This window comes from Pelophylax lessonae, assembly GCF_965119305.1.
Source record: "Pelophylax lessonae genome assembly, chromosome: 8".
NCBI lineage: Eukaryota > Metazoa > Chordata > Amphibia > Anura > Ranidae > Pelophylax > Pelophylax lessonae.
Window position 1 is genome coordinate 18,346,987 of NC_138775.1, and position 26,851 is coordinate 18,373,837.

Genomic DNA, 26,851 nt, shown 5'->3' on the forward strand with positions numbered 1-26,851 from the left:
TATATACACTCTATATGGATACATTGTATATACACTCTATATTATGGATACATTGTACACTCTATATGGATACATTGTATATACACTCTATATGGATACATTGTATATACACACTCTATATGGATACATTGTATATACACTCTATATGGATACATTGTACACACTCTATATGGATACATTGTATACACTCTATATTATGGATACATTGTACTCAGAGATACTCTATGGATAGATTGCATTCATTCCTCTTCTCCAGGTGGGAGGAGCTGAGGGGAGGACACGTGATGCTGTGTGTCGGGGACGCGCGGTGAGGCTGTGTCGGGGGCGCGCACAGAGCTGATGGCGGAGGTCGGGCGGATCTGATCTCTCGGTTGTCCCGGATCGGCACTGCGATGGGGAATGAGGCCAGCCTGGAGTCCGGGGAACCCGGGGGAGGAGCACCTGGGGCTCCGAGACCTCCCACCGAGCCGGTACCGAGAGGAGGGGGAGGAGCACCGAGCCCGGGGCCCGCCAGGTGAGACACCGGGACCCCCCACCCTGTACACAGGGGCCCCTGGGAGGACTCCAACCACCCCGGCCTAGGGGCCCCTCTGTTCCTGTGTAATGCCAGTGACCCTGAGTGTGCATCAGACTGCCGGGGGCCCCTGGACTGCATTCCATTACATCAACAGGGGCCCCCCCCATACCTGTGTACTGTCCAGGGCCCCACCATACCTGTGTACTGTCCGGGGCCCCACCATACCTGTGTACTGTCTGGGGGCCCCCACCATACCTGTGTACTGTCCGGGGCCCCCACCATACCTGTGTACTGTCCGGGGCCCCCACCATACCTGTGTACTGTCTGGGGGCCCCCACCATACCTGTGTACTGTCCGGGGCCCCCACCATACCTGTGTACTGTCCGGGGCCCCCACCATACCTGTGTACTGTCTGGGGGCCCCCACCATACCTGTGTACTATGCGGGGCCCCCACCATACCTGTGTACTGTCTGGGGGCCCCCACCATACCTGTGTACTGTCCAGGGCCCCCACCATACTTGTGTACTATGCGGGGCCCCCACCATACCTGTGTACTGTCTGGGGGCCCCCACCATACCTGTGTACTGTCCGGGGCCCCCACCATACCTGTGTACTCCTAGGGGCCCCCACCATACCTGTGTACTGTCTGGGGCCCCCACCATACCTGTGTACTATGCAGGGCCCCCACCATACCTGTGTACTGTCCGGGGCCCCCACCATACCTGTGTACTGTCCGGGGCCCCCACCATACCTGTGTACTGTCCGGGGCCCCCACCATACCTGTGTACTGTCCGGGGCCCCCACCATACCTGTGTACTGTCTGGGGCCCCAACACTGCACCCCAATACACCTGTCCAGGGCCCTTGCACCACCCAGGACAGCTCCTCCATAATCATAGAGATAAGATAATATAGCGTATGCCAGGGGGCCACATCACACTCTAGCAGTAAAATGCCAGGGGCCCCTGTACTGCACTTCAGTACACCAGGTGGGGACCCCACAATACTAGTATACAGCCAGGGGCCCCTGTACTGCACCCCAATTCATCAGTCTGGGCCCCAGCATTGCACAGGTTGAGTTCAGCACCACGCATGGCGGACAGCTCCGCTATCATCATACAGAGATCATAGTGTATGCACAGGGGCCACACTACTACAATACCAGGGCCCTGTATACTGGCTAGGGACCCCACCGTACCAGCATACTGCTAGGGGGCCCCTGTACTGCACCCCAATTCATCAGTCTGGGCCTCAGCATTGCACAGGTTGAGTTCAGCACCACGCATGGCGGACAGCTCCGCTATCATCATACAGAGATCATAGTGTATGCACAAGGGCCACACTACTATAATGCTTGGGACCCCAATGTACCAGCATACTGCCAGGGGGCCCCTGTACTGCTCCCCAATACATCAGTCCAGGGCCAATTTATACTAGTATAGTGCCACCCAGGGCAGACAACTTCACCATCATACAGATACCATAGTGTGTACAGGGGCCACAGTAAAATGCCAGGGGCCACTGTACTGCATTCCCGTACACTGGGTGGGGGCCCCACATTGATAGCATACTTCCTGGGGTCCCTGTACCACATACCAATACATCAGTCTGGGCCCCGGCATTGCACAGGTTGAGTTGCGCACCATGCATGATGGACAGCTCCTCTATCATCATACAGAGATCATAGTGTATGCACAGGGGCCACACTGCTACAATACCAGGGTTGTGTATACTGGCAGTGGCTAGGGACCCCACGGTACCAGCATACTGCCAGGGGCCCCCTGTACTGCACCCCAATACATCAGTCTGGGCCCCGGCATTGCACAGGTTGATTTCAGCACCATGCATGATGGACAGCTCCTCTATCATCATACAGAGATCACAGGGGCCACACTATTATAAATCAGAGGCTCTGTACACTGGTCTGGGGCCCTACCACATCGGGTTACTTCAGAAGGCCCCTGTACTGTATCCTATTACTCCAGCAGGAAGGCCCCCACCACACCAGTATACTTCAAGGGCCCCCATCATACCCATTGCAGCTTCAGCACCACCCAGGCGGACAGCTCCTCCCCCTTCATACAGATATCATAGCATATACACAGGGGCCACACCACACTCTAAGTGCAAAATGCCATGGACCCCACCATACTGGTATATTGTCAGGGGCCCCTGTACTGCTTCCCAATACACACAGAGCGAATTCAGCACTGGCCAGGTAGACAGCTCCTCCACCATCATACAGATATCATAGCATATACACAGGGGCCACACCACACTCTAAGTGTAAAATGTCGGGGACCCCACCATACTGGTATACTGTCAGGGGCCCCTGTACTGCTTCCCAATACACACAGGGTGAATTCAGTACCACCCAGGCGGACAGCTCCTCCACCGTCATTCAGAATTCATAGTGTATGCACAGGGGCCACATTACTATATTACTACAGACCTGTATACTAGCCAGGGGCCCCACCATATCGGCATACTGCCAGGGGCCCAGGTACTGCACCCCTCTACACCATTCTGGGTCTCCACTATGCCAGTATACTGCCAGGTGTCAATGTATCAGTATGGGCCCCAACACGGCACGGAGTGAGTTCAGCACCACCCTGGGAGGACAGCTTCCCCACCACCATACAGAGATCATAGTGTATACACAGGGGCCACACCATGCTGGTATGTAGCCAAGGGCCCCTGGACTGCATCCCAATACATCAATATAGGCCCAACACGAGGCGTGTGAGTTCAGCACCACTCAGGGCGGACAGCTCCTCCACCACCATACAGATATCATAGTGTATACCAGGGGGCCACACTACTCTCTGGCAGTAAAATGTTAGGGGCCCCTGTACTGCATCCTACTACACACAGAGATAGGGTTCAGCACCACCCAGGCGGACAGCTCCTTCATTCATACATTATATTATACAATTATATATTATACATTGATGTCATACACCAGCACCGTACACTGTATACACTGGGGCCAAAGTGTCTTTACTACACTAGGGGGGCCACAACACTAGTATAATTCCAGGGGCCCCTCTACTGTACTTTAATACATCAGCCTAGAGCCCCACCATCACACAAAACAAGTTCAGCACCACAATGGGGCGGACAGCTCCTCCATTACACTGACTGCAACTTACACCAACATCATATACTTTGGGGGCCACACTGCCCAGCCCCACTAGGGGCCACACCATTATAATACTGTACTACTTACACCAGCCCAGGGACACACTACAAGTTCAGCACCATACTTGGCGGACAGCTCCTTTACCATTATATACAATTTATACATCACACTACACCATTATAACATCAGGGGCCACACCACATACCATTATAACATCAGGGGCCACACCATACTATACCAGGGATATGCAAACTGTGGCCCTCCAGCTGTTGCAGAACTACAAGTCCCTTGAGGCATAGCAAGACTCTGACAGCCACAAGCATGACACTCAGAGGCAAAGGCATGATGGGACTTGTAGTTTTGCAACAGCTTGAGGGCCACAGTTTGCATATCCCTGCACTATACCATTATAACATCAGGGGCCACACCACACTATACCAGTATATGGCCAGGGGCCCCTGAATAGGCTCCCCTACACACCACACATGGCAGAGAGCGTCTTCTTCTTTACACTCTGCATACACTGGGGCCCCACTGCCCCAAGCCCACCAGGGGCCACACCATTATAATACCAGTGCCCTGTACTGGATCCTATTACATCAGCTGAGGCTGTCCCCCTATGACTTAAAGCCAGTTCAGCCCAATACAAGGCGGGGACCTCCTTCACCATCATACGGATGTTATACACTGACATCACACAGCCGCACACCAGGGGCCACAACACAGTACACCATTATAGGGCCCCTTGTATAGAATCCTGGTCTAGAGCCCCTTCATCATCAGCCTGGACCCGACTACACATTATATACAGCCTGGACCTGCCTACACGTTATATACAGCCTGGGCCTGCCTACACGTTATATACAGCCTGGGCCTGCCTACACGTTATATACAACCTGGGCCTGCCTACACGTTATATACAACCTGGACGTGCCTACACGTTATATATAACCTGGGCCTGCCTACACGTTATATACAGCCTGGACCTGCCTACACGTTATATACAACCTGGGCCTGCCTACACGTTATATACAGCCTGGGCCTGCCTACACGTTATATACAGCCTGGGCCTGCCTACACGTTATATACAGCCTGGACGTGCCTACACGTTATATATAACCTGGGCCTGCCTACATGTTATATACAACCTGGGCCTGCCTACACGTTATATACAGCCTGGACCTGCCTACACGTTATATACAACCTGGGCCTGCCTACACGTTATATACAGCCTGGGCCTGCCTACACGTTATATACAGCCTGGACGTGCCTACACGTTATATATAACCTGGGCCTGCCTACATGTTATATACAACCTGGGCCTGCCTACACGTTATATACAGCCTGGACCTGCCTACACGTTATATACAACCTGGGCCTGCCTACACTTTATATACAGCCTGGGCCTGCCTGCACGTTATATACAGCCTGGGCCTGCCTACACGTTATATACAGCCTGGGCCTGCCTACACGTTATATACAGTCTGGACCTGCCTACATGTTATATACAGTCTGGACCTGCCTACATGTTATATACAGCCTGGACCTGCCTGCACGTTATATACAGCCCGGACCTCCCTACACATTAAATACAGTCCAGACCTTCCTACACGTTATATACAGCTCGGACCTCCCTACAAACTTTATGTAGCCTGGGCCTCCCTAAAAGCTATACAGGCCAGGCCTCCTTACAGACTCTATGCAGCCCGGGCTTCTCTACAGACTCTGTGCAACCCGGGCTTCTCTACAGACTCTATGCAACCCGGGCTTCTCTACAGACTCTGTGCAACCCGGGCTTCTCTACAGACTCTGTGCAACCCGGGCTTCTCTACAGACTTTATGCAGCCCGGGCTTCTCTACAGACTTTATGCAACCCGGGCTTCTCTACAGACTCTGTGCAACCCGGGCTTCTCTACAGACTTTATGCAGCCCGGGCTTCTCTACAGACTCTATACAGTCCGGGCCTCTCTACAGACTCTATGCAGCCCGGGCTTCTCTACAGACTCTATGCAACCTCTATGCAACCCGGGCTTCTCTACAGACTCTATGCAACCCGGGCTTCTCTACAGACTCTATGCAGTCCGGGCTTCTCTACAGACTCTATGCAGCCCTGACTTCTCTACAGACTCTATGCAGTCCGGGCTTCTCTGCAGACTCTATGCAACCCGGGCTTCTCTACAGACTCTATGCAACCCGGGCTTCTCTACAGACTCTATGCAGTCCGGGCTTCTCTGCAGACTCTGTGCAACCCGGGCTTCTCTACAGACTCTATGCAGCCCGGGCTTCTCTACAGACTCTATGCAACCTCTATGCAACCCGGGCTTCTCTACAGACTCTATGCAACAAGGGGTTCTCTACAGACTCTATGCAACCCGGGCTTCTCTACAGACTCTATGCAACCCGAGCTTCTCTACAGACTCTATGCAGTCCGGGCTTCTCTGCAGACTCTATGCAGTCCGGGCTTCTCTGCAGACTCTATGCAGTCCGGGCTTCTCTACAGACTCTGTGCAACCCGGGCTTCTCTACAGACTCTATGCAGCCCGGGCTTCTCTACAGACTCTATGCAGCCCGGGCTTCTCTACAGACTCTATTCAACCCGGGCTTCTCTACAGACTCTATGCAGCCCGGGCTTCTCTACATACTCTATGCAGCCCGGGCTTCTCTGCAGACTCTATTCAACCCGGGCTTCTTTACAGACTCTATGCAGCCCGGGCTTCTCTACATACTCTATGCAGCCCGGGCTTCTCTACATACTCTATGCAGCCCGGGCTTCTCTACAGACTCTGTGCAACCCGGGCTTCTCTACAGACTCTGTGCAACCCGGGCTTCTCTACAGACTCTGTGCAACCCGGGCTTCTCTACAGACTCTGTGCAACCCGGGCTTCTCTACAGACTCTATATGGACCTGAAAGCTGAGCAACCTTTATAAAGACCAGGCATGTTTACAGATAAAGCCCAGGCCTCTCTACTGACTTTATACAACTGGGGCCTCGTTACAGTCCAGGCCTTCCCACAGACTACAAAGCTGGAGCCTCCCTACACTATACAGCCTGGGCATCCTCACACCCTATACAGCCCAGGCCTCTGTATAAACTGTATACAGCTGAGGCCTCTCTACATGTTCTATACAGCCCGGACCTCCCTACAGATGGCAGGCCCACACTATAAACTGAACACTGCTGGGGGGGGGGGAGATATTGTAGGTCCACCAAAAATATATATCTTTCACAGGCTTTTTGTTGCTACATGCAACATCTGGGGGGCAATCCACATATCATCAACCAGTTACATACATACATACACATGTACACAGCATACACATACATACACATGTACACAGCATACACATACATACACACGCATGTAAACGACATACATATACACACACACACACACATACACAACATGCACATACATACACACACACAGTACACACACATACACACACACACACAGTACACAGTATATACACAGTACACACTGGTCCTGCACCCTAACCTGTTCCATGCCCTCAGATTGGACAGATTCCTATTTATAGCTCAGTATGTATTTCTTCCTCCTCACCATGTGACCTTATTCACTCCGCATTGTCTGTGCATCTCTGCTGCCTGCAGCCAACCAAACTCTGTTCATTAAAGATTCTTCCCTGTACATTATAGATTCCTCCTTGTACAATATAAATCCCTCTCTGTACATTATAGATCCCTCTCTGTACATTATAGATCCCTCTGTGTACATTGTAGGTCCCTCCCTTTACATTGTAGGTCCCTCTCTGTACATTATAGATCCCTCTCTGTACATTATAGGTCCCTCTCTGTACATTATAGATCCCTCTCTGTACATTATAGATCCCTCTCTGTACATTATAGATCCCTCTCTGTACATTATAGATCCGTCCTTGTACATTATAGATCCCTCCCTGTACATTGTAGGTCCCTCTCTGTACATTGTAGGTCCCTCTCTGTACATTATCGATCCCTGTACATTGTAGATCCCTACCTGTACATTGTAAATCCTCTCTGTACATATAGACCCCTCTCTGTACATTGTAGGTCCCTCTGTACATTATAGATCCCTCCCTGTACATTATAGATCCCTCTCTGTACATTATAGATCCCTCTCTGTACATTATAGATCCCTCCCTGTACATTATAGATCCCTCTGTACATTATAGATCCCTCTCTGTACATTATAGATCCCTCTCTGTACATTATAGATCCCTCTCTGTACATTATAGATCCCTCTCTGTACATCGTAGGTCCCTCTCTTCACATTATAGATCCCTCTCTGTACATTGTAGATCCCTCTCTGTACATTATAGATCCCTCTCTGTACATTATAGATCCCTATCTTTACATTATAGATCCCTCCCTGTACATTATAGATCCCTCTCTGTACATTGTAGGTCCCTCTCTGTACATTATAGATCCCTCTCTGTACATTGTAGGTCCCTCTCTGTACATTATAGATCCCTCTGTACATTATAGATCCCTCTCTGTACATTATAGATCCCTCTCTGTACATTATAGATCCCTCTCTGTACATCGTAGGTCCCTCTCTTCACATTATAGATCCCTCTCTGTACATTGTAGGTCCCTCTCTGTACATTATAGATCCCTCTCTGTACATTGTAGGTCCCTCTCTGTACATTATAGATCCCTCTCTGTACATTGTAGATCCCTCTCTGTACATTGTAGATCCCTCTCTGTACATTATAGATCCCTATCTTTACATGAGAGATCTCTACATTATACCTTCTTCTCCATACATTATATATCCCAGATTCCTCTCTGTACATTATAAATTAGAGATCCCTGTCGATACATTATAGATTGCATGCTCTGCTGTGGTTACTGCACTGCCCAGTGTGATGTTGGCACACACGGTATAACCGGGTATTGTGATTCCGCACACAGCCGCTCTGCACTGTCCCTGCTCTCCTATGACAGGAATCCGCTGCCTCCTTCTACTGCTCTCCTATGACAGGAATCCGCTGCTTCCTTCTACTGCTCTCCTATGACAGGAATCCGCTGATTCCTTCTACTGCTCTCCTATGACAGGAATCCGCTGATTCCTTCTACTGCTCTCCTATGACAGGAATCCGCTGATTCCTTCTACTGCTCTCCTATGACAGGAATCCGCTGATTCCTTCTACTGCTCTCCTATGACAGGAATCCGCTGATTCCTTCTACTGCTCTCCTATGACAGGAATCCGCTGATTCCTTCTACTGCTCTCCTATGACAGGAATCCGCTGATTCCTTCTACTGCTCTCCTATGACAGGAATCCGCTGCTTCCTTCTACTGCTCTCCTATGACAGGAATCCGCTGCTTCCTTCTACTGCTCTCCTATGACAGGAATCCGCTGCTTCCTTCTACTGCTCTCCTATGACAGGAATCCGCTGCTTCCTTCTACTGCTCTCCTCTTTGTGGCAGCAGCTCGGGGTTTGGATTCCTATTTTCTATCCCTTCACAAGTACTGCAGCCCCAGCATGAGATGTCCGCGGTGCGGAGAGAGCCGAGCTTCATATGTAACACATATAGAAAACATCACATGATATAACACATATACAACAATACATGATATAACACATATACAACAATACATGATACAACGCATATTCAACAATACATGATATAACACATATACAACAATACATTATATAATACATGATATAACACACATAAAACAATACATGATATAAGATATACAACAAAACATGATATAACATATATAAAACAATACATGATATAATACATGATACAATGCATATACAACAATACATTATATAATACATGCTACAACACTACATGATATAACATATACAACAATACATGATATAACACATATACAACAAAATATGATGTAACACATATACAACAATACATGATATAACACATATACAACAATACATGAGATAACACATATACAACAATACGTGATATAACACATATACAACAATACATGATATAACACATATACAACAATACATTATATAATACATGATATAACACACATACAACAATACATGATGTAACACATATACAACAATACGTGATATAACACATATACAACAATACATGATATAACACATATACAACAATACATGAGATAACACATATACAACAATACGTGATATAACACATATACAACAATACATGATACAACGCATATACAACAATACATTATATAATACATGATATAACACACATACAACAATACATGATGTAACACATATACAACAATACATGATATAATACATGCTACAACTATACATGATATAATACATGATACAACGCATATACAACAATACATTATATAATACATGATATAACACATATACAACAACACCTGATATAAAACATATACAACAATATGATATAACACATATACAACAATACATGATATAACACATATACAACAATACATGATATAACACATATACAACAATACATGATATAACACAATAGAATATTCTTCGTATTGATGGCTGGATGTGAATTGTTACACATTTGTTGTGTATTTGGTGACAGGAAATTACAAGGTTTTTGCATTGTAGATACTTTATTGTGTATTTTGCTGTATTTCGATGATCAGAGATGATTGTGTGATGTTTGTGCGGTAGAAGGAGTCCCTGTGCTCTCATAGTAATGGCATGCTTCCATATACTCCCTGTATGTTCCAGCACACAGTCATGTCTCCATCTCCTCTCTCTCTGTTCTGTATTCCGCATCCTCCAGTCCTGACTCTGAAATTTCCATCTCACAGCAGTCCTGAGGACGAGGAATTCTATGTAATAGAGGCTGGATTATGAGCTCAGTCTTAGTGCCATTGACAGGCCGTTAGAAGGTTCCCGAGGACCTTGGGCCATTAATGGGACCTCTTTTTATTGTGTTCTCAATGTTGGTTGTAAATGGACCTGATTTCTGAAGCATGGAATTAGCTGTGGGCCACAACTGAAAGCCATGCGGTACCTGGGAGGGGGGTGGAGGAGGGGGGTGGAGGGGGGGGACACAGGCTGAGAATGGAGGATGGGGGGGGGGGTAGAGGGAGGAAAGAGGAGAGGAAAATGGATGGGGAGGCAAAGCGAGCGATGAGAGACCGGGATGGAGGAGGAAAGGGAGGAGGGGGATGTCAACTCTGCATTTTATGAATGAAGGTTGTAGCATCGTATATATGCGACACCTAACACAAATGCCTGTATATTCCCCTCTAATCTGTATACTACATCTGTTTACTATCTGCATACTACATTTGTAACACCTTTATACCCTCCTCTACTCTGTATACTACATTTGTTACACCCATATACCCTCCTCTACTCTGTATACTACATCTATAACACCCGTATACCCTCCTCTACTCTGTATACTACATCTATAACACCCGTATACCCTTCTCTACTCTGTATACTACATCTATAACACCCGTATACCCTCCTCTACTCTGTATACTACATCTATAACACTCGTATACCCTCCTCTGCTCTGTATACTACATCTATAACACTCGTATACCCTCCTCTACTCTGTATACTACATCTATTACTCCCGTATACCCTCCTCTACTCTGTATACTACATCTGTAACTCCTGTATACCCTCCTCTACTCTGTATACTAAATCTATAACACCCGTATACCCTCCTCTACTCTGTATACTACATCTGTAATACCCGTATACCCTCCTCTACTCTGTATACTACATCTATAACACCCGTATACCCTCCTCTACTCTGTATACTACACCTGTAACACCCATATACCCTCCCCTACTCTGTATACTACATCTATAACACCCGTATACCCTCCTCTACTCTGTATACTACATCTGTAATACCCGTATACCCTCCTCTACTCTGTATACTACATCTATAACACCCGTATACCCTCCTCTACTCTGTATACTACACCTGTAACACCCATATACCCTCCCCTACTCTGTATACTACATCTATAACACCCGTATACCCTCCTCTACTCTGTATACTACATCTATAACCCCCGTATACCCTCCTCTACTCTGTATACTACATCTATTACTCCCGTATACCCTCCTCTACTCTGTATACTACATCTATACCACCCATATACCCTCCTCTACTCTGTATACTACATCTGTAACTCCTGTATACCCCTCTCTACTCTGTATACTACATCTGTAACTCCTGTATACCCCTCTCTACTCTGTATACTACATCTGTAACTCCTGTATACCCTCCTCTACTCTGTATACTACACCTGTAACACCCATATACCCTCCCCTACTCTGTATACGACATCTGTAACAACCGTATACCCTCTTCTAACCTGTATGTTACATCTGTAACTCCTATATATCCTCCTCTAATCTGTATACTACATCTATAAATGGTTGTTACAGAGTATCCAGAATAGAGGAAGGGTTTATGGATGTTATAGATGTAGTATACAGAGTAGAGGAGGGTATACGGGTGTTACAGATTGAATATACAGAATAGAGGGAGGGTATATGGATGTTAGAGATGTAGTATACAGAATAGAGGAGGGTATTTGCTAGTATACGAAGGCATACGGGTGATACTCTCCTCTACTCTGTATACTACATCTGTAACACCTATATACCCTCCTCTATATTGTGTACTACATCTATAACTCCTGTATACCCTCCTCTACTCTGTATACTTCATCTATAACACCTGTATACCCTCCTCTACTCTGTATACTTCATCTATAACACCTGTATACCATCCTCTACTCTGTATACTACATCTATAACACCTGTATACCCTCCTCTACTCTGTATACTACATCTATAGCACCCGTATACCCTCCTCTACTCTGTTTACTAAATCTGTAACACCCGTATACCCTCCTCTACTCTGTATAGTACATCTGTAACACCCGTATACCCTCCTCTACTCTGTATACTACATCTATAACACCCGTATACCCTCCTCTACTCTGTATACTGCATCTATAACACCCGTATACCCAGTGGTGGGATTCATCCGGTTCGCACCGGTTCCATAGAACCGGTTACTAACTTTCTGCAAGTTCGCAGAACCAGCTGATCCCTCTAAGCTGCACGTCTAAGGACGCGCAGTACAATTGAAGAAACCCGCGCTCGGACCGCGCAGCCGCAGACGTGGCGGCCCGGGGAGCAGAGCAGTGCGCCCGACCCGCCCATTCTGTGACAATAGCGAATGAAAATTCGCTATTGTCACACAGATCCTCCTCCTAGCCAATCAGGGAGTGGGTCCTCCCGCTTCCTGATTGGCCGAAAGGCAAACCCCGTGCCATTGGCAGAGGAGGCGGGAGGACTGAGGAGACGCGGGAAGCTGCCGTGAGGTAAGTGCACGGGTCTCGAAGGAGGATCGCTGGCACTCTGCAATGATTGGGGACAATGCTGTGGCACTCTGCAATGATCATTGGGGGCAATGCTGTGGCACTCTGCAATGATCATTGGGGGCAATGCTGTGGCACTCTGCAATGATTGGGGGGAATGCTGTGGGCACTCTGCAATGATCATTGGGGGCAATGCTGTGGCACTCTGCAATGATTGGGGGCAATGCTGTGGCACTCTGCAATGATTGGGGGCAATGCTGTGGCACTCTGCAATGATTGGGGGCAATGCTGTGGCTCTCTGCAATGATTGGGGGCAATCCTGTGGGCACTCTGCAATGATTGGGGGCAATGCTGTGGCACTCTGCAATGATTGGGGGGAATGCTGTGGCACTCTGCAATGATCATTGGGGGCAATGCTGTGGCACTCTGCAATGATCATTGGGGCAATGCTGTGGGCACGCTGCAATGATTGGGGGCAATGCTGTGGCACGCTGCAATGATGGGGGACAATGCTGTGGCACCCTGCAATGATCATTTGGGGCAATGCTGTGGCACTGTGCAATGATTGGGGGCAATGCTGTGGCACTCTGCAATGATCATTTGGGGCAATGCTGTGGCACTGTGCAATGATCATTGGGGGCAATGCTGTGGGCACTCTGCAATCATCATTGGGGGCAATGCTGTGGCACTCTGCAATGATTGGGGGCAATGCTGTGGCACTCTGCAATGATCATTGGGGGCAATGCTGTGGGCACTCTGCAATGATCATTGGAGGCAATGCTGTGGCACTCTGCAATGATTGGGGGCAATGCTGTAGCACTCTGCAATGATTGGGGCAATGCTGTGGCACTCTGCAATGATTGGGGGCAATGCTGTGGCACTCTGCAATGATTGGGGGCAATGCTGTGGCACTCTGCAATGATTGGGGGCAATCCTGTGGGCACTCTGCAATGATTGGGGGCAATGTTGTGGCACTCTGCAATGATTGGGGGCAATGCTGTTTCACTCTGCAATGATCATTGGGGCAATGCTGTGGGCATTCTGCAATGATTGGGGGCAATGCTGTTGCACTCTGCAATGATTGGGGGCAATGCTGTGGCACTCTGCAATGATTGGGGGCAATGCTGTGGCACTCTGCAATGATTGGGGGCAATGCTGTGGCACTCTGCAATGATTGGGGGCAATGCTGTGGCACTCTTCAATGATTGGGGGCAATGCTGTGGCACTCTGCAATGATTGGGGGCAATGCTGGGGCACTCTGCAATGATTGGGGGCAATGCTGTGGCACTCTGAAATGATTGGGGGCAATGCTGTGGCACTCTGCAATGATCATTGGGGGCAATGCTGTGGCACTCTGCAATGATCATTGGGGGAAATGCTGTGGGCACTCTGCAATGATCATTGGGGGCAATGCTGTGGCACTCTGCAATGATTGGGGGCAATGCTGTGGTCACTGTGCATTGAAAGGGGGCACGCTGGTCTCTCTGCATTGAAAGGGGGGCACGCAGCGCTGGTCACTGTGCATTGAAAGGGGGGGGCACGCAGCGCTGGTCACTGTGCATTGAAAGGGGGGCACGCTGGTCATTCTGCTTGGAAAGTCGGAACTGGTTACTAAAATTTTTGAATCCCACCACTGCGTATACCCTCCTATACTCTGTATACTACATCTATAACACCCGTATACCCTCCTGTACTCTGTATACTACATCTATAACACCCGTATACCCCCCTCTACTCTGTATACTACATCTATAACACCCGTATACCCTCCTCTACTCTGTATACTACTTCTATAACACCTGTATACCCTTCTCTATTCTGTATACTACATCTATAACACCCGTATACCCTCCTCTACTCTGTATACTACATCTATAACACCCGTATACCCTCCTCTATTCTGTATACTACATCTATAACACCCGTATACCCTCCTGTACTCTGTATACTCCATCCTCGGATCCGTATCCTGCTCCTGTATCTCCCGCACACTGTTGTGTAATCACAGGATGCGTCGGTGTCTCGGCCTCCCTCCGTTTCCCTCTGACCTCTCATGGCTGAGCTCTTATTAGGTTCACGTTAGGACGCCATCTCCCATAGCGGGGGAACGGGGACGCGTTGGTCATGTGACAGGAGAAGATGCCAGTTTTCCAGGGCGGTGTTGTCACCCCCCTCCCCCCACTTCTTTCTCCCAGTAAAGTAGAACTCCACCTTAAAGACACATTTAATACAATAAAATTGGGTTGTGTTCTAATAATCTCTGCTGAGGACATTTGTTGTCAGCTTTGTATTTCCAGGTCTGTCAGTGTTCCACCCTTCTGCCAATGTCTCCCTTGTCCGGTAATTCTTTGGGGGGGAAGGGGGTGTAACGTCGATGTTTGTTCCGGATTGTTCCGCTTTATTCATCTCCTTCATTTCTCACTCGGCAACAAACATTAAACATTCCCAGCTGGACACGGAGGAAATCCAATCTCCTGCACACGCCTGATGCCACTAAACGGGTAATGAATTGATGGTTTTCCTTGCCCTGGCAGAGCCCCAATCCAGCCTGCGATGTGCGATGTGTGCGTTGTCGGAGTTTCCCTTTAGAAGGATCAGCTGACAATGACCCTCTACTGGAGTTTCCTCTAAAATCTTCCCCGGGGAAGACGGAAAGTCGTGTCTCTATGAATCCGAGGAGCTAATTAGATGCAATTTGCATTCTTGGTTTATCTAGGAACAGACGCAGAGCTCGGCAAATTACCAACGTGCGCTGCGCCCGCTGAGCCGTATACCCTCCTCTACTCTGTATACTACATCTATAACACCCGTATACCCTCCTCTACTCTGTATACTACATATATAACACCGGTATACCCTCCTCTACTCTGTATACTACATATATAACACCCGTATACCCTCCTCTACTCTGTATACTACTTCTATAACACCGGTATACCCTCCTCTACTCTGTATACTACATATATAACACCCGTATACCCTCCTCTACTCTGTATACTACTTCTATAACACCGGTATACCCTCCTCTACTCTGTATACTACATATATAACACCGGTATACCCTCCTCTACTCTGTATACTACATCTATAACACCGGTATACCCTCCTCTACTCTGTATACTACATATATAACACCCGTATACCCTCCTCTACTCTGTATACTACATATATAACACCGGTATACCCTCCTCTACTCTGTATACTACTTCTATAACACCGGTATACCCTCCTCTACTCTGTATACTACATATATAACACCCGTATACCCTCCTCTACTCTGTATACTACATATATAACACCCGTATACCCTCCTCTACTCTGTATACTACATCTATAACACCCGTATACCCTCCTCTACTCTGTATACTACATCTATAACACCGTATACCCTCCCCAACTCTGTATACTACATCTATACCACCCGTATACCCTCCTCTACTCTGTATACTACATCTATAACACCCGTATACCCTCCTCTACTCTGAATACTACATATATAACACCCGTATACCCTCCTCTACTCTGTATACTACATTTATAACACCCGTATACCCTCCTCTACTCTGTATACTACATCTATAACACCCGTATACCCTCCTCTACTCTGTATACTACATCTATATTACCTGTATACCCTCCTCTACTCTGTATACTACATCTATAACACCGTATACCCTCCCCAACTCTGTATACTACATCTGTACCACCCGTATACCCTCCTCTACTCTGTATACTACATCTATAACACCCGTATACCCTCCTCTACTCTGTATACTACATCTGTAACTCCCGTATACTCTCCTCTACTCTGTATACTACATCTGTAATACCCGTATACCCTCCTCTACTCTGTATACTACATCTATAACACCCGTATACCCTCCTCTACTATGTATACTACATCTGTAACACCCGTATACCCTCCTCTACTCTGTATACTACATTTATAACACCCGTATACCCTCCTCTACTCTGTATACTACATTTATAACACCCGTATACCCTCCTCTACTCTGTATACTACATCTATAACACCCGTATACCCTCCTCTACTCTGTATACTACATCTGTAATACCCGTATACCCTCCTCTACTCTGTATACTACATCTGTAATACCCATATACCCTCCTCTACTCTGTATACTACATCTATAACACCCGTATACCCTCCTCTACTCTGTATACTACATCTGTAATACCCGCATACCCTCCTCTACTCTGTATACTACATCTATAACACCCGTATACCCTCCTCTACTCTGTATACTACATCTGTAACACCCATATACCCTCCTCTACTCTGTATACTACATTTATAACACCCGTATACCCTCCTCTACTCTGTATACTACTTCTATAACACCCGTATACCCTCATCTACTCTGTATACTACATCTATATTACCCGTATACCCTCCTCTACTCTGTATACTACATCTATAACACCCGTATACCCTCCTCTACTATGTATACTACATCTGTAACACCCATATACCCTCCTCTACTCTGTATACTACATTTATAACACCCGTATACCCTCCTCTACTCTGTATACTACATCTATAACACCCGTATACCCTCCTCTACTCTGTATACTACATCTATAACACCCGTATACCCTCCTCTACCCTGTATACTACATCTATAACACCCGTATACCCTCCTCTACTCTGTATACTACATCTATAACACCCGTATACCCTCCTCTACTCTGTATACTACATCTATAACTCCTGTATACCCTCCTCTACTCTGTATACTACATCTGTAACACCCGTATACCATCCTCTATTCTGTATACTACATCTATAACACCCGTATACCCTCCTCTACTCTGTATACTACATCTATAATACCGTATACCCTGCTCTACTTTGTATACTACATCTATAACACCCGTATACCCTCCTCTACTCTGTATACTACATCTGTAACTCCCGTATACTCTCCTCTACTCTGTATACTACATCTATAACACCCGTATACCCTCCTCTACTCTGTATACTACATCTGTAATACCCGTATACCCTCCTCTACTTTGTATACTACATCTTTAACACCCGTATACCCTCCTCTACTCTGTATACTACATCTATAACACCCGTATACCCTCCTCTACTCTGTATACTACATCTGTAACACCTGTATAGTATGTATACCCTTCTCTACTCTGTATACCACATCTGTAACACCCGTATACCCTCCTCTACTCTGTATACTACATCTATAACACCCGTATACCCTCCTCTACTCTGTATACTACATCTATAACACCTGTATACCCTCCTCTACTCTGTATACTACATCTGTAACACCTGTATACCCTCCTCTACTCTGTATACTACATCTGTAACACCCGTATACCATCCTCTAGTCTGTATACTACATCTATAATACTGTATACCCTGCTCTACTCTGTATACTACATTTATAACACCCGTATACCCTCCTCTACTCTGTATACTACATCTATAACACCCGTATACCCTCCTCTACTCTGTATACTACATCTATAACACCCGTATACCCTCCTCTACTCTGTATACTACATCTATAACACCCGTATACCCTCCTCTACTCGGTATACTACATCTATAACACCCGTATACCCTCCTCTACTCTGTATACTACATCTATAACACTCGTATACCCTCCTCTACTCTGTATACTACATCTATAACACCCGTATACCCTCCTCTACTCTGTATACTACATCTATAACACCCGTATACCCTCCTCTACTCTGTATACTACATCTGTAGTCGAGACAAAGGGTCTCACCCATGGATCAGAGGTGACCCAGTCAGCAGGAGTCAGGTCGGCTACTATTGGGGTGTCAGGGGAACCCTTATTCAGAGGTTAACAGTGGGCTGTGCAGCAAAGGCTAAGAAACTGAAGTTAACCAGGAGACCTGGCCAACACTATCAGAGGGACTGACAAGGGAGCCAGGTGGTTCAGCATTTTCAGTTGACTGTTTTTGGTTATGGTGGAAACCCCTCCGTGGGCATCTTATGTGTATGTGAACTTTCTGTTTGTTCAATAAAAGTGGGCTGCTATGCCCTAAGACACAGTTTGGACTGGCGCAACGCCCTGGGAAAAGCATCTGCCACATGAGTATAATCACCCCAATATCACACTAGGTATTCGTGTAACTGTGTTGTTGATTTGCCTTACCTTGTAATGATGGGGTGAGGTCACATGTGGTGTCTGCAGTTTATAGTGTAGACCTGGGCATTTTATGGCCTGTGGGCCACATCTGGCCCTTCGGCTATTCCTGTGGGGCCAACGTGAGGTCAATCGCAAATAAGAAATCCTTAGATCCAGGCAGGTCAGTCAATAGGATGGTGGTGGTAGTGCTTCCACTTTCATGGGTCTCCCAGTCTCCAAGATGGCTCCAGTTGCACTTTCGCCCTTTCTGAGTGGCTTCCACTATGTAGGAGGGTGGCGCTGCCCTTCGAGCAACTAGGGCAGACCATAGAAGATATGATGTAGGTGAGGGCATGCTACTCGCCACACAGGTAAGGGGCAGAGCCTATGCCCCCACTAACTGACCTTAACTTCCCCTTTGCTATGGAAGTGACGTTACACTCCAGGAACATGTATCACAGTGGAGGGAATATATAAATATTGGTATGACCCTCCAAAACATTGCCAGTTTCTCATGTGGCCCCTTGCGAAAATTAATTGCCCCCCCTGTTGTAGTGTTTTGGCTGATCTATTCCCCTATGTTCATATATTCATTCACCTAGCTTGTCCCTATTCACTAAAGGGGCAAGACAAATTCCTGTTCGGGTTTCACAGTGTCCAATCTATGCCTTTCCTCTGTGTTGCATCACAAATGTGGGAGTGCTAATGTGATAAAAACACCTATCTTCCCTTCATTGCTCTGCCTAGTTTTCACCTGGAGAGTGTCAGACTGAGAGACCCAGGGATATGTAGTCTCTTCACAGGAAGTGTCAGTTCTCACACTACAGGCACGGGTCATGCATTACCTGTGCAGTGCCATGCTGCATACTCCCATGTTTGAACATAAAACAGAAATTGCTGACAATGGAATTTGAAGATTTACTCTACTACAGACTGCGTGTACAGACGGGGCAACAAATGGCATCATGAAACTACATGATTAATGCACATCTTAAAGGAGATGTACAGCCAAACCTTGTTTGGCTGTACATCTCTTATGGATTATAGGAGTGCAGATCATTCTGCACTCCTGTGACCCCTTTTACAGCAGAAAGTGGTCTGAAGCCCGTTCTCTGCAGATGTCACAGATGTCAGTCCAGGCACCCCGTCATAATGACCACGGAGTCCAGATCCGCCAGGTGCCTGGGCTGCTACCTAGCTCAGCCTCTCAGCGAGCCGCTGAGAGCCCGAGCCAGCCAATCCCCACCCCTCTACAGCCCAGAGGTCCAATGAGCGAGGAGGGGGCGGAGCAGAGAGCTGCTGACTGGCAGTCAGCAGCTCTCTGCTCAGGGAGCTGTCAGAACTGAGCGATCGGCGGTGTTTGATCGCTCGGTTATCAGTGCACAGGCGTCGGGGGACAGATGCAGCATCGGATCCATGCTGCATCCACCTAGGTATGTATAAATATGCAATAACCCCATACTTCTCTTTTAAGGCTCATTCACACTAGTGGTTGAGGGGCTGTAGAACCCTGCAGTTTTTACCGCCCACCCTCCTCTTTAGTTGCAGAGGCAACGGCCGGGGTGTACACACGCCGTGGCTGTGGCAGGAATTATACCCCCTGTTGCTTTCGATGGGCATAGTGCCCTTTAAACACAACCCATTTAAGTGATTGAGGCTGCCCTGTGAGTGTGAGTCGTTCTGGCGTTCTAGTGCAGGTATTAAGAGGTTAAGGTAGGTGGTAAGGAGGTGATACAACGCCTCCTCACCGCTTGTCAAACGCTCTTGCAGATCGCTCTTTAGAGACCAAAGCTTGTGGTAATGGGGTCTGGGCACCATTTTGTAATGGAAGACACACATGCTTTCTGTCACTAGTAGGATGTGGTGGTAGGGATACACTTTGAAGATTACGCCTGGGCGCCATTTTGTAATGGAACACACAAATGCTTTCTCTCACCAGTAGGATGTGGTGGTAGGGATACACCGTAAAAATCAGGTCTGGGCGCCATTTTGTAATGGAAGGCACACATGCTTTCAACCATCAGTAGGATGTGATGGTAGGGGTACACCTTGAAGATCACGCCTGGGTGCCATTTCCTAATGGAAGGCACACATGCTTTCTATCACCAGTAGAATGTGGTGGTAGGGATACAAGTTGAAGATCAGGTCTGGGCACCATTTAGTAATGAGACACACATGCTTTATATCGCCAGTAGGATGTGGCTGTAGTGATACACCTTGAAGATCAGGTCTGGGTGCCATTTTGTAACTGAAAACACACATGCTTTCTATCGCCAGTAGGATGTGGTGGTAGGGATACACCTTGAAGATCAGGTCTGGGTGCCATCTTGTAATGGAAGACGCACATGCTTTCTATCGCCAGTAGGATGTGGTGTTAGGGATACACCTTGAAGATCAGGTCTGGGCGCCATTTAGTAATGAAAGACACACATGCTTTCTATCGCCAGAAGGATGTGGCTGTAGTGGTACACCTTGAAGATCAGGTCTGGGTGCCATTTTGTAACTGAAGACACATATGCTTTCTATTGCCAGTAGGATGTGGTGGTAGGGATACACCTTGAAGATCACGTCTGGGCGCCATTTAGTAATGAAAGACACACATGCTTTCTATCGCCAGTAGGATATGGCTTTAGTGGTACATCTTGAAGATCAGGTCTGGGTGCCATCTTGTAATGGAAGACGCACATGCTTTCTATCGCCAGTAGGATGTGGTGGTAGGAATACAACTTGGATGTGGTGTTAGGGATACACCTTGAAGATCAGGTCTGGGCGCCATTTAGTAATGAAAGACACACATGCTTTCTATCGCCAGAAGGATGTGGCTGTAGTGGTACACCTTGAAGATCAGGTCCGGGTGCCATTTTGTAACTAAAAACACACATGCTTTCAATCGCCAGTAGGATGTGGTGGTAGGGATACACCTTGAAGATCAGGTGTGGGGGCGCCATTTAGTAATGAAAGACACACATGCTTTCTATCGCCAGTAGGATGTGGCTGTAGTGATACACCTTGAAGATCAGGTCTGGGTGCCATTTTGTAATGGAAGAAACACATGCTTTCTATTGCCAGTAGGATGAGTGGTAGGGGTACACCTTGAAGATCAGGTTGGGATATAATTTTGTAATGGAAGACACACAAGCCTTCTATCATCAGTTTCATGTGGTGGTGGGGATACACCTTGAAGATACACTAAAAGACCTTGCCCATATACAATAGAGCAGGGTTTCTCGACCAGGGTTTCCGTGGAATCCTAGGGTTCCTCCTGAGGTTGCATGGGGTTCCTTGAGCAATGGGCAATATCTGCCGGTCAGATAAGTTCTCAATTACACCATTGTTCCTTTTAGCTCTCAGTAAGGGGGTAATTTTTCCCAATGATGGCAAGAGTAAGGAGCATTCTTCCCACTGACTGTCACACTAATGTCATGAGTTGTAGATTTTTAATTTTTAGCAGGGGTTCCCTGAGGCCAGAATTTTATTTCAAGGGTTCCTTTGTGTTGAAAAGGTTCAGAAAGGCTGCAATAGAGGATAGGAAATCTCAATCTGAGGTCTCAAGTGGTGATATTGATCTGCTGTATGTGATGATGTCCTTTCTTTATATATATATCTACAGTATTCATGAGGTCATGTTTTGAACACAGGAATTTCTGCTGGAAGAGAGACACTTGACTATATAGAAAGACGGTTCTATTCATTGTACATATAAAAGGTCAAATAGAAGCTAGAACAACATTGACTTTATAGGCACAAGTAATAAAAAATAACACAAAATGTATTCATTATACAGTAAAATGATACATGACATCACAATTTAAAACCATGTAAAATGGGAATACATCACAAAGCCACACTGCATGTGTCTGTGATGTCATGTATCATTTTACTGTCTAATGAATAAATTTTTTTTGTTTTTTATTACTTGTGCCTATAAAGTCCATGTTGTTCTAGCCTCTATTTGATCTCAATGATGGGATGTGGCACACTCTACCATGTCATATGCACTCGTGGTACCACCCCACGTTAGTGTATTATAACTTTTTCTGTACATGTAAAAGTTGTGGATCCTGAAGAAGTGAGTCTTTTGCAAGACGAGTCTGTCCTAGACACCATATACCACCGCAGGTAGGAAGGTTTATAACACCTTTAGCAGTAATCCGGATGTAAGGGTAATCCATCTCAGTTCTCAGGGGCCGACAGACTTAATGATGCGAAAAGGAGAGAAATAATCTAAAGTTTAGTATTTTGGGTGACATGATGGTGTCTGAAGCATAATGGCCCGAGTTTGGTCATGTCTGGGCACCATTTTGTAATGGAAAACACACATGCTTTCTATGGCTGATAGGATGTGGTTGTAGGAATACACCTTGAAGATGGTCTGGGTGCCATTTTTAAGACACACATGCTTTCTATCGCTAGTAGGATGTGGTGTTAGGGATACACCTTAAATATCAGTCTGGGTGCCATTTTGTAATGGAAGGCACACATGATTTCTATCGCAAGTTGGATGTGGTGGTAGGGATACACCTTGAAGATGGTCTGGGTGCCATTTTTAATGGAAGACACACATGCTTTCTATCGCTAGTAGGATGTGGTGTTAGGGATAAACCTTGAAGATCAGGTCTGGGTGCCATTTTGTAATGGAAGACACAAGCTTTCTATTGTCGTTTTCATGTGGTGGTAGGGATATACCTTGAAGATACACTAAAAGACCTTGCCCATATACAATAGAGGATAGGTAATTTCAATCTGAGGTCTCAAGTGGTGAGAATAGTCTGCTGTACTGTATGTGGTGGTGTCCTTTCTTTATTTCTATCTATTTATGAGGTCATATTTGAACACAGGATGTTCTGCTGGAAGAAAGATACTTGACTATATAGAGAGACTGGTCTATTAATTGTAAACATAAAAGGTGTGGATCCTGAAGAAGCGAGTCTTTCGCAAAACATGTCTGTCCTAGACACTAAATACCACCACAGGTGCTGGTAGGAAGGTTTATAACACCTTTAGCAGTCATCTGGATATCTGGATGGAAGGGTAATCCATCTCAGTCCTCACAGGCCGGCAGACTTAATGATGCGAAAAGGAGAGAAATAATCTATAAAGTTTAGTATTTTGGGTGAGATGATGGTGTCTGAAGCATAATGGCCTGAGTTTGGTCACATAGGAGGGCAGATTGACCGCACTGCAATAAACTGTCATGGCGGCAAAATATGGTCTAGGCCAGGGGTGGGGAACCTTTTTTCTGCCAAGGGCCATTTGGGTATTTATAAAATCCTTCGGGGGCCGTACAAAATTATCAACTTAAAATTGTGACTGTTATATTTGGTCAAACATTTAATTAACTCAGCCCTAATATGATGGCTGCAACTGCTTCTGTTTGGTGAGGTGTGTGATGTTAGCTGGTATTGATGATGTTGCTACTCGCAACTGGTTTTCCAGGTTTGCGTCGGTCAGTCTGGAGCGCAGTCGACTCTTTGTGGTGGTGAGTTTTGAAAAGAACTGCTGATGGGTACTGCTGATTGGTACTACTGGTGGGTACAGCTGGCTGGCATTGCTGGCTGGTACTGTGCTGTGGGTACTGCTGGCTGGTACTGCTGGCTCAGGCTGGTACTACTGGCTAGTACTGCTGGCTGGTACTGCTGTGGGTACTGCTTGCTCAGGCAGGTACTGCTGTGGGTACTGCTGGCTCAGGCTGGTACTGCTGGCTGGTATTGCTGTGGGTACTGCTGGCTCAGGCTGGTAATGCTGGCTGGTACTGTGCTGTAGGTACTGCTGGCTGGTACTGCTGGCTGGTACTGTTGTGGGTACTGCTGACTCTGGCTGGTACTGCTGTGGGTACTGCTGGCTATGGCTGGTACTGCTGGTTCTGTTGTGGGTATTTCTGGGTTTGGCTGGTACTGCTGGCTCTGGCTGATACTGCTGTGGGTACGGCTGGCTCTGGCTGGTACTGCTGGCTCTGGCTGGTGGCGCTGTGGGTACTGCTGGCTCTGGCTGGTACTGCTGTGAGTACTGCTGGCTCTGGCTGGTACTGCTGTGAGTACTGCTGGCTCTGGCTGGTACTGTTGTGAGTACTACTGGCTCTGGCTGGTACCTCTGTGGGTACTGCTGGTTCTGGCTAGTACTGCTGCCTCTGGCTGGTACTGCTGTGTGTGCTGCTGGCGGGAAATGCTGGCTAGGAGAAGTGTAGCGTGCAGCGGCGCTGCGCTGGAGGAAGAGGCGATGTTTCCTGCTTGCTCAGGCAGGTACTGCTGTGGGTACTGCTGGCTCAGGCTGGTACTGCTGGCTAGTATTGCTGTGGGTACTGCTGGCTCAGGCTGGTAATGCTGGCTGGTACTGTGCTGTAGGTACTGCTGGCTGGTACTGCTGGCTGGTACTGTTGTGGGTACTGCTGACTCTGGCTGGTACTGCTGTGGGTACTGCTGGCTATGGCTGGTACTGCTGGTTCTGTTGTGGGTATTGCTGGGTTTGGCTGGTACTGCTGGCTCTGGCTGATACTGCTGTGGGTACGGCTGGCTCTGGCTGGTACTGCTGGCTCTGGCTGGTGGCGCTGTGGGTACTGCTGGCTCTGGCTGGTACTGCTGTGAGTACTGCTGGCTCTGGCTGGTACTGCTGTGAGTACTGCTGGCTCTGGCTGGTACTGTTGTGAGTACTACTGGCTCTGGCTGGTACCTCTGTGGGTACTGCTGGTTCTGGCTAGTACTGCTGCCTCTGGCTGGTACTGCTGTGTGTGCTGCTGGCGGGAAATGCTGGCGAGGAGAAGTGTAGCGTGCAGCGGCGCTGCGCTGGAGGAAGAGGCGATGTTTCCTGTATTGGTCACAGGCGGAGTGCATTTGATTTCACTCCACCTGTGACTCACTCGGACTGTCAGAAAGGAGCCGGAACTATACAGGAAGCATCGGCTCTGTTCTGACAGATCAGCTGAGAGACACAGACTCAGCAGCATGGGGACCGGACCAGATGACTTTGTGGGCCGCATACGGCCCTCGGGCGGTAGGTTCCCCACCCCTGGTCTAGGCTATTATTGTGTTGCAATAAAGATAAGCTGCCTTTCGCGGGCTGGAAGGAAGTTTCAGTCCTTTCTTCCTGGAGATGTGGGGTTGTAAATTCACATGGCTATCCTCCAGAAGGCTGCCTCTATTAGACCATCATGGCTGCCATCTCACTAGTCAGCCATTCTGTGGTATGTGATAGGTTGTATTGCGCATTGGCTCTGCAAGCTGCATACTGCTGGCTGTGTCTAGCATCCCCCCACTCAGGACATACATACAGTAGCCTCTTCCTTTATTGGCCTTTTATGGTGGTTTTTGGAGTGTGGAGCGTTTTCAGTGATCTGTTGTGAATTTTCCCTTTGGAGCTCCAGTCAGTGTCGGAGGAATCACCAGGACACTGCTACTGAACATGTTACTGACACTATAATAGGAAAAGGAGTTTCTCTTACGTCCTCCGACAGTCGCCGCCTCTTCATATTCGTCACATATGGGGTATTAGACTTTGCTCCGAAGGAGTAGCTAGGCAACAGAATATGTTAACAATAAAGCTTTAACATATCCCACCCTCAAGGGGTGGTCCCCTCAGTCAATACCCTCCTACTTCCTGCAACCATATCTCAGTTTTAATGTCTAGCTTGTCAGGAGTGGCTGGCTCTCTCTGTGCTGGGACTTTTTGTCCCAGACTCTTTTTTCTTTTTAATATTTTGTTTGAGTTTTCTCTCTACCTTTACTTAGCT

The 26,851-nt window shown here is 47.3% G+C and overlaps 1 protein-coding gene across 1 annotated transcript in view; it reads left to right on the plus strand.

Annotated features, from left to right (window-relative positions):
- The first annotated feature begins 302 nt into the window (after positions 1-302).
- BSN (bassoon presynaptic cytomatrix protein) overlaps positions 303-26,851 on the plus strand; it is a 220,681-nt gene continuing 194,132 nt past the window's right edge. The window contains exon 1 of the mRNA XM_082265336.1: positions 303-514. Within this exon, the coding sequence (XP_082121462.1) occupies positions 393-514 (122 nt within the window). The 5' untranslated portion in view covers positions 303-392. The remainder of the gene's footprint in view (positions 515-26,851) is intronic.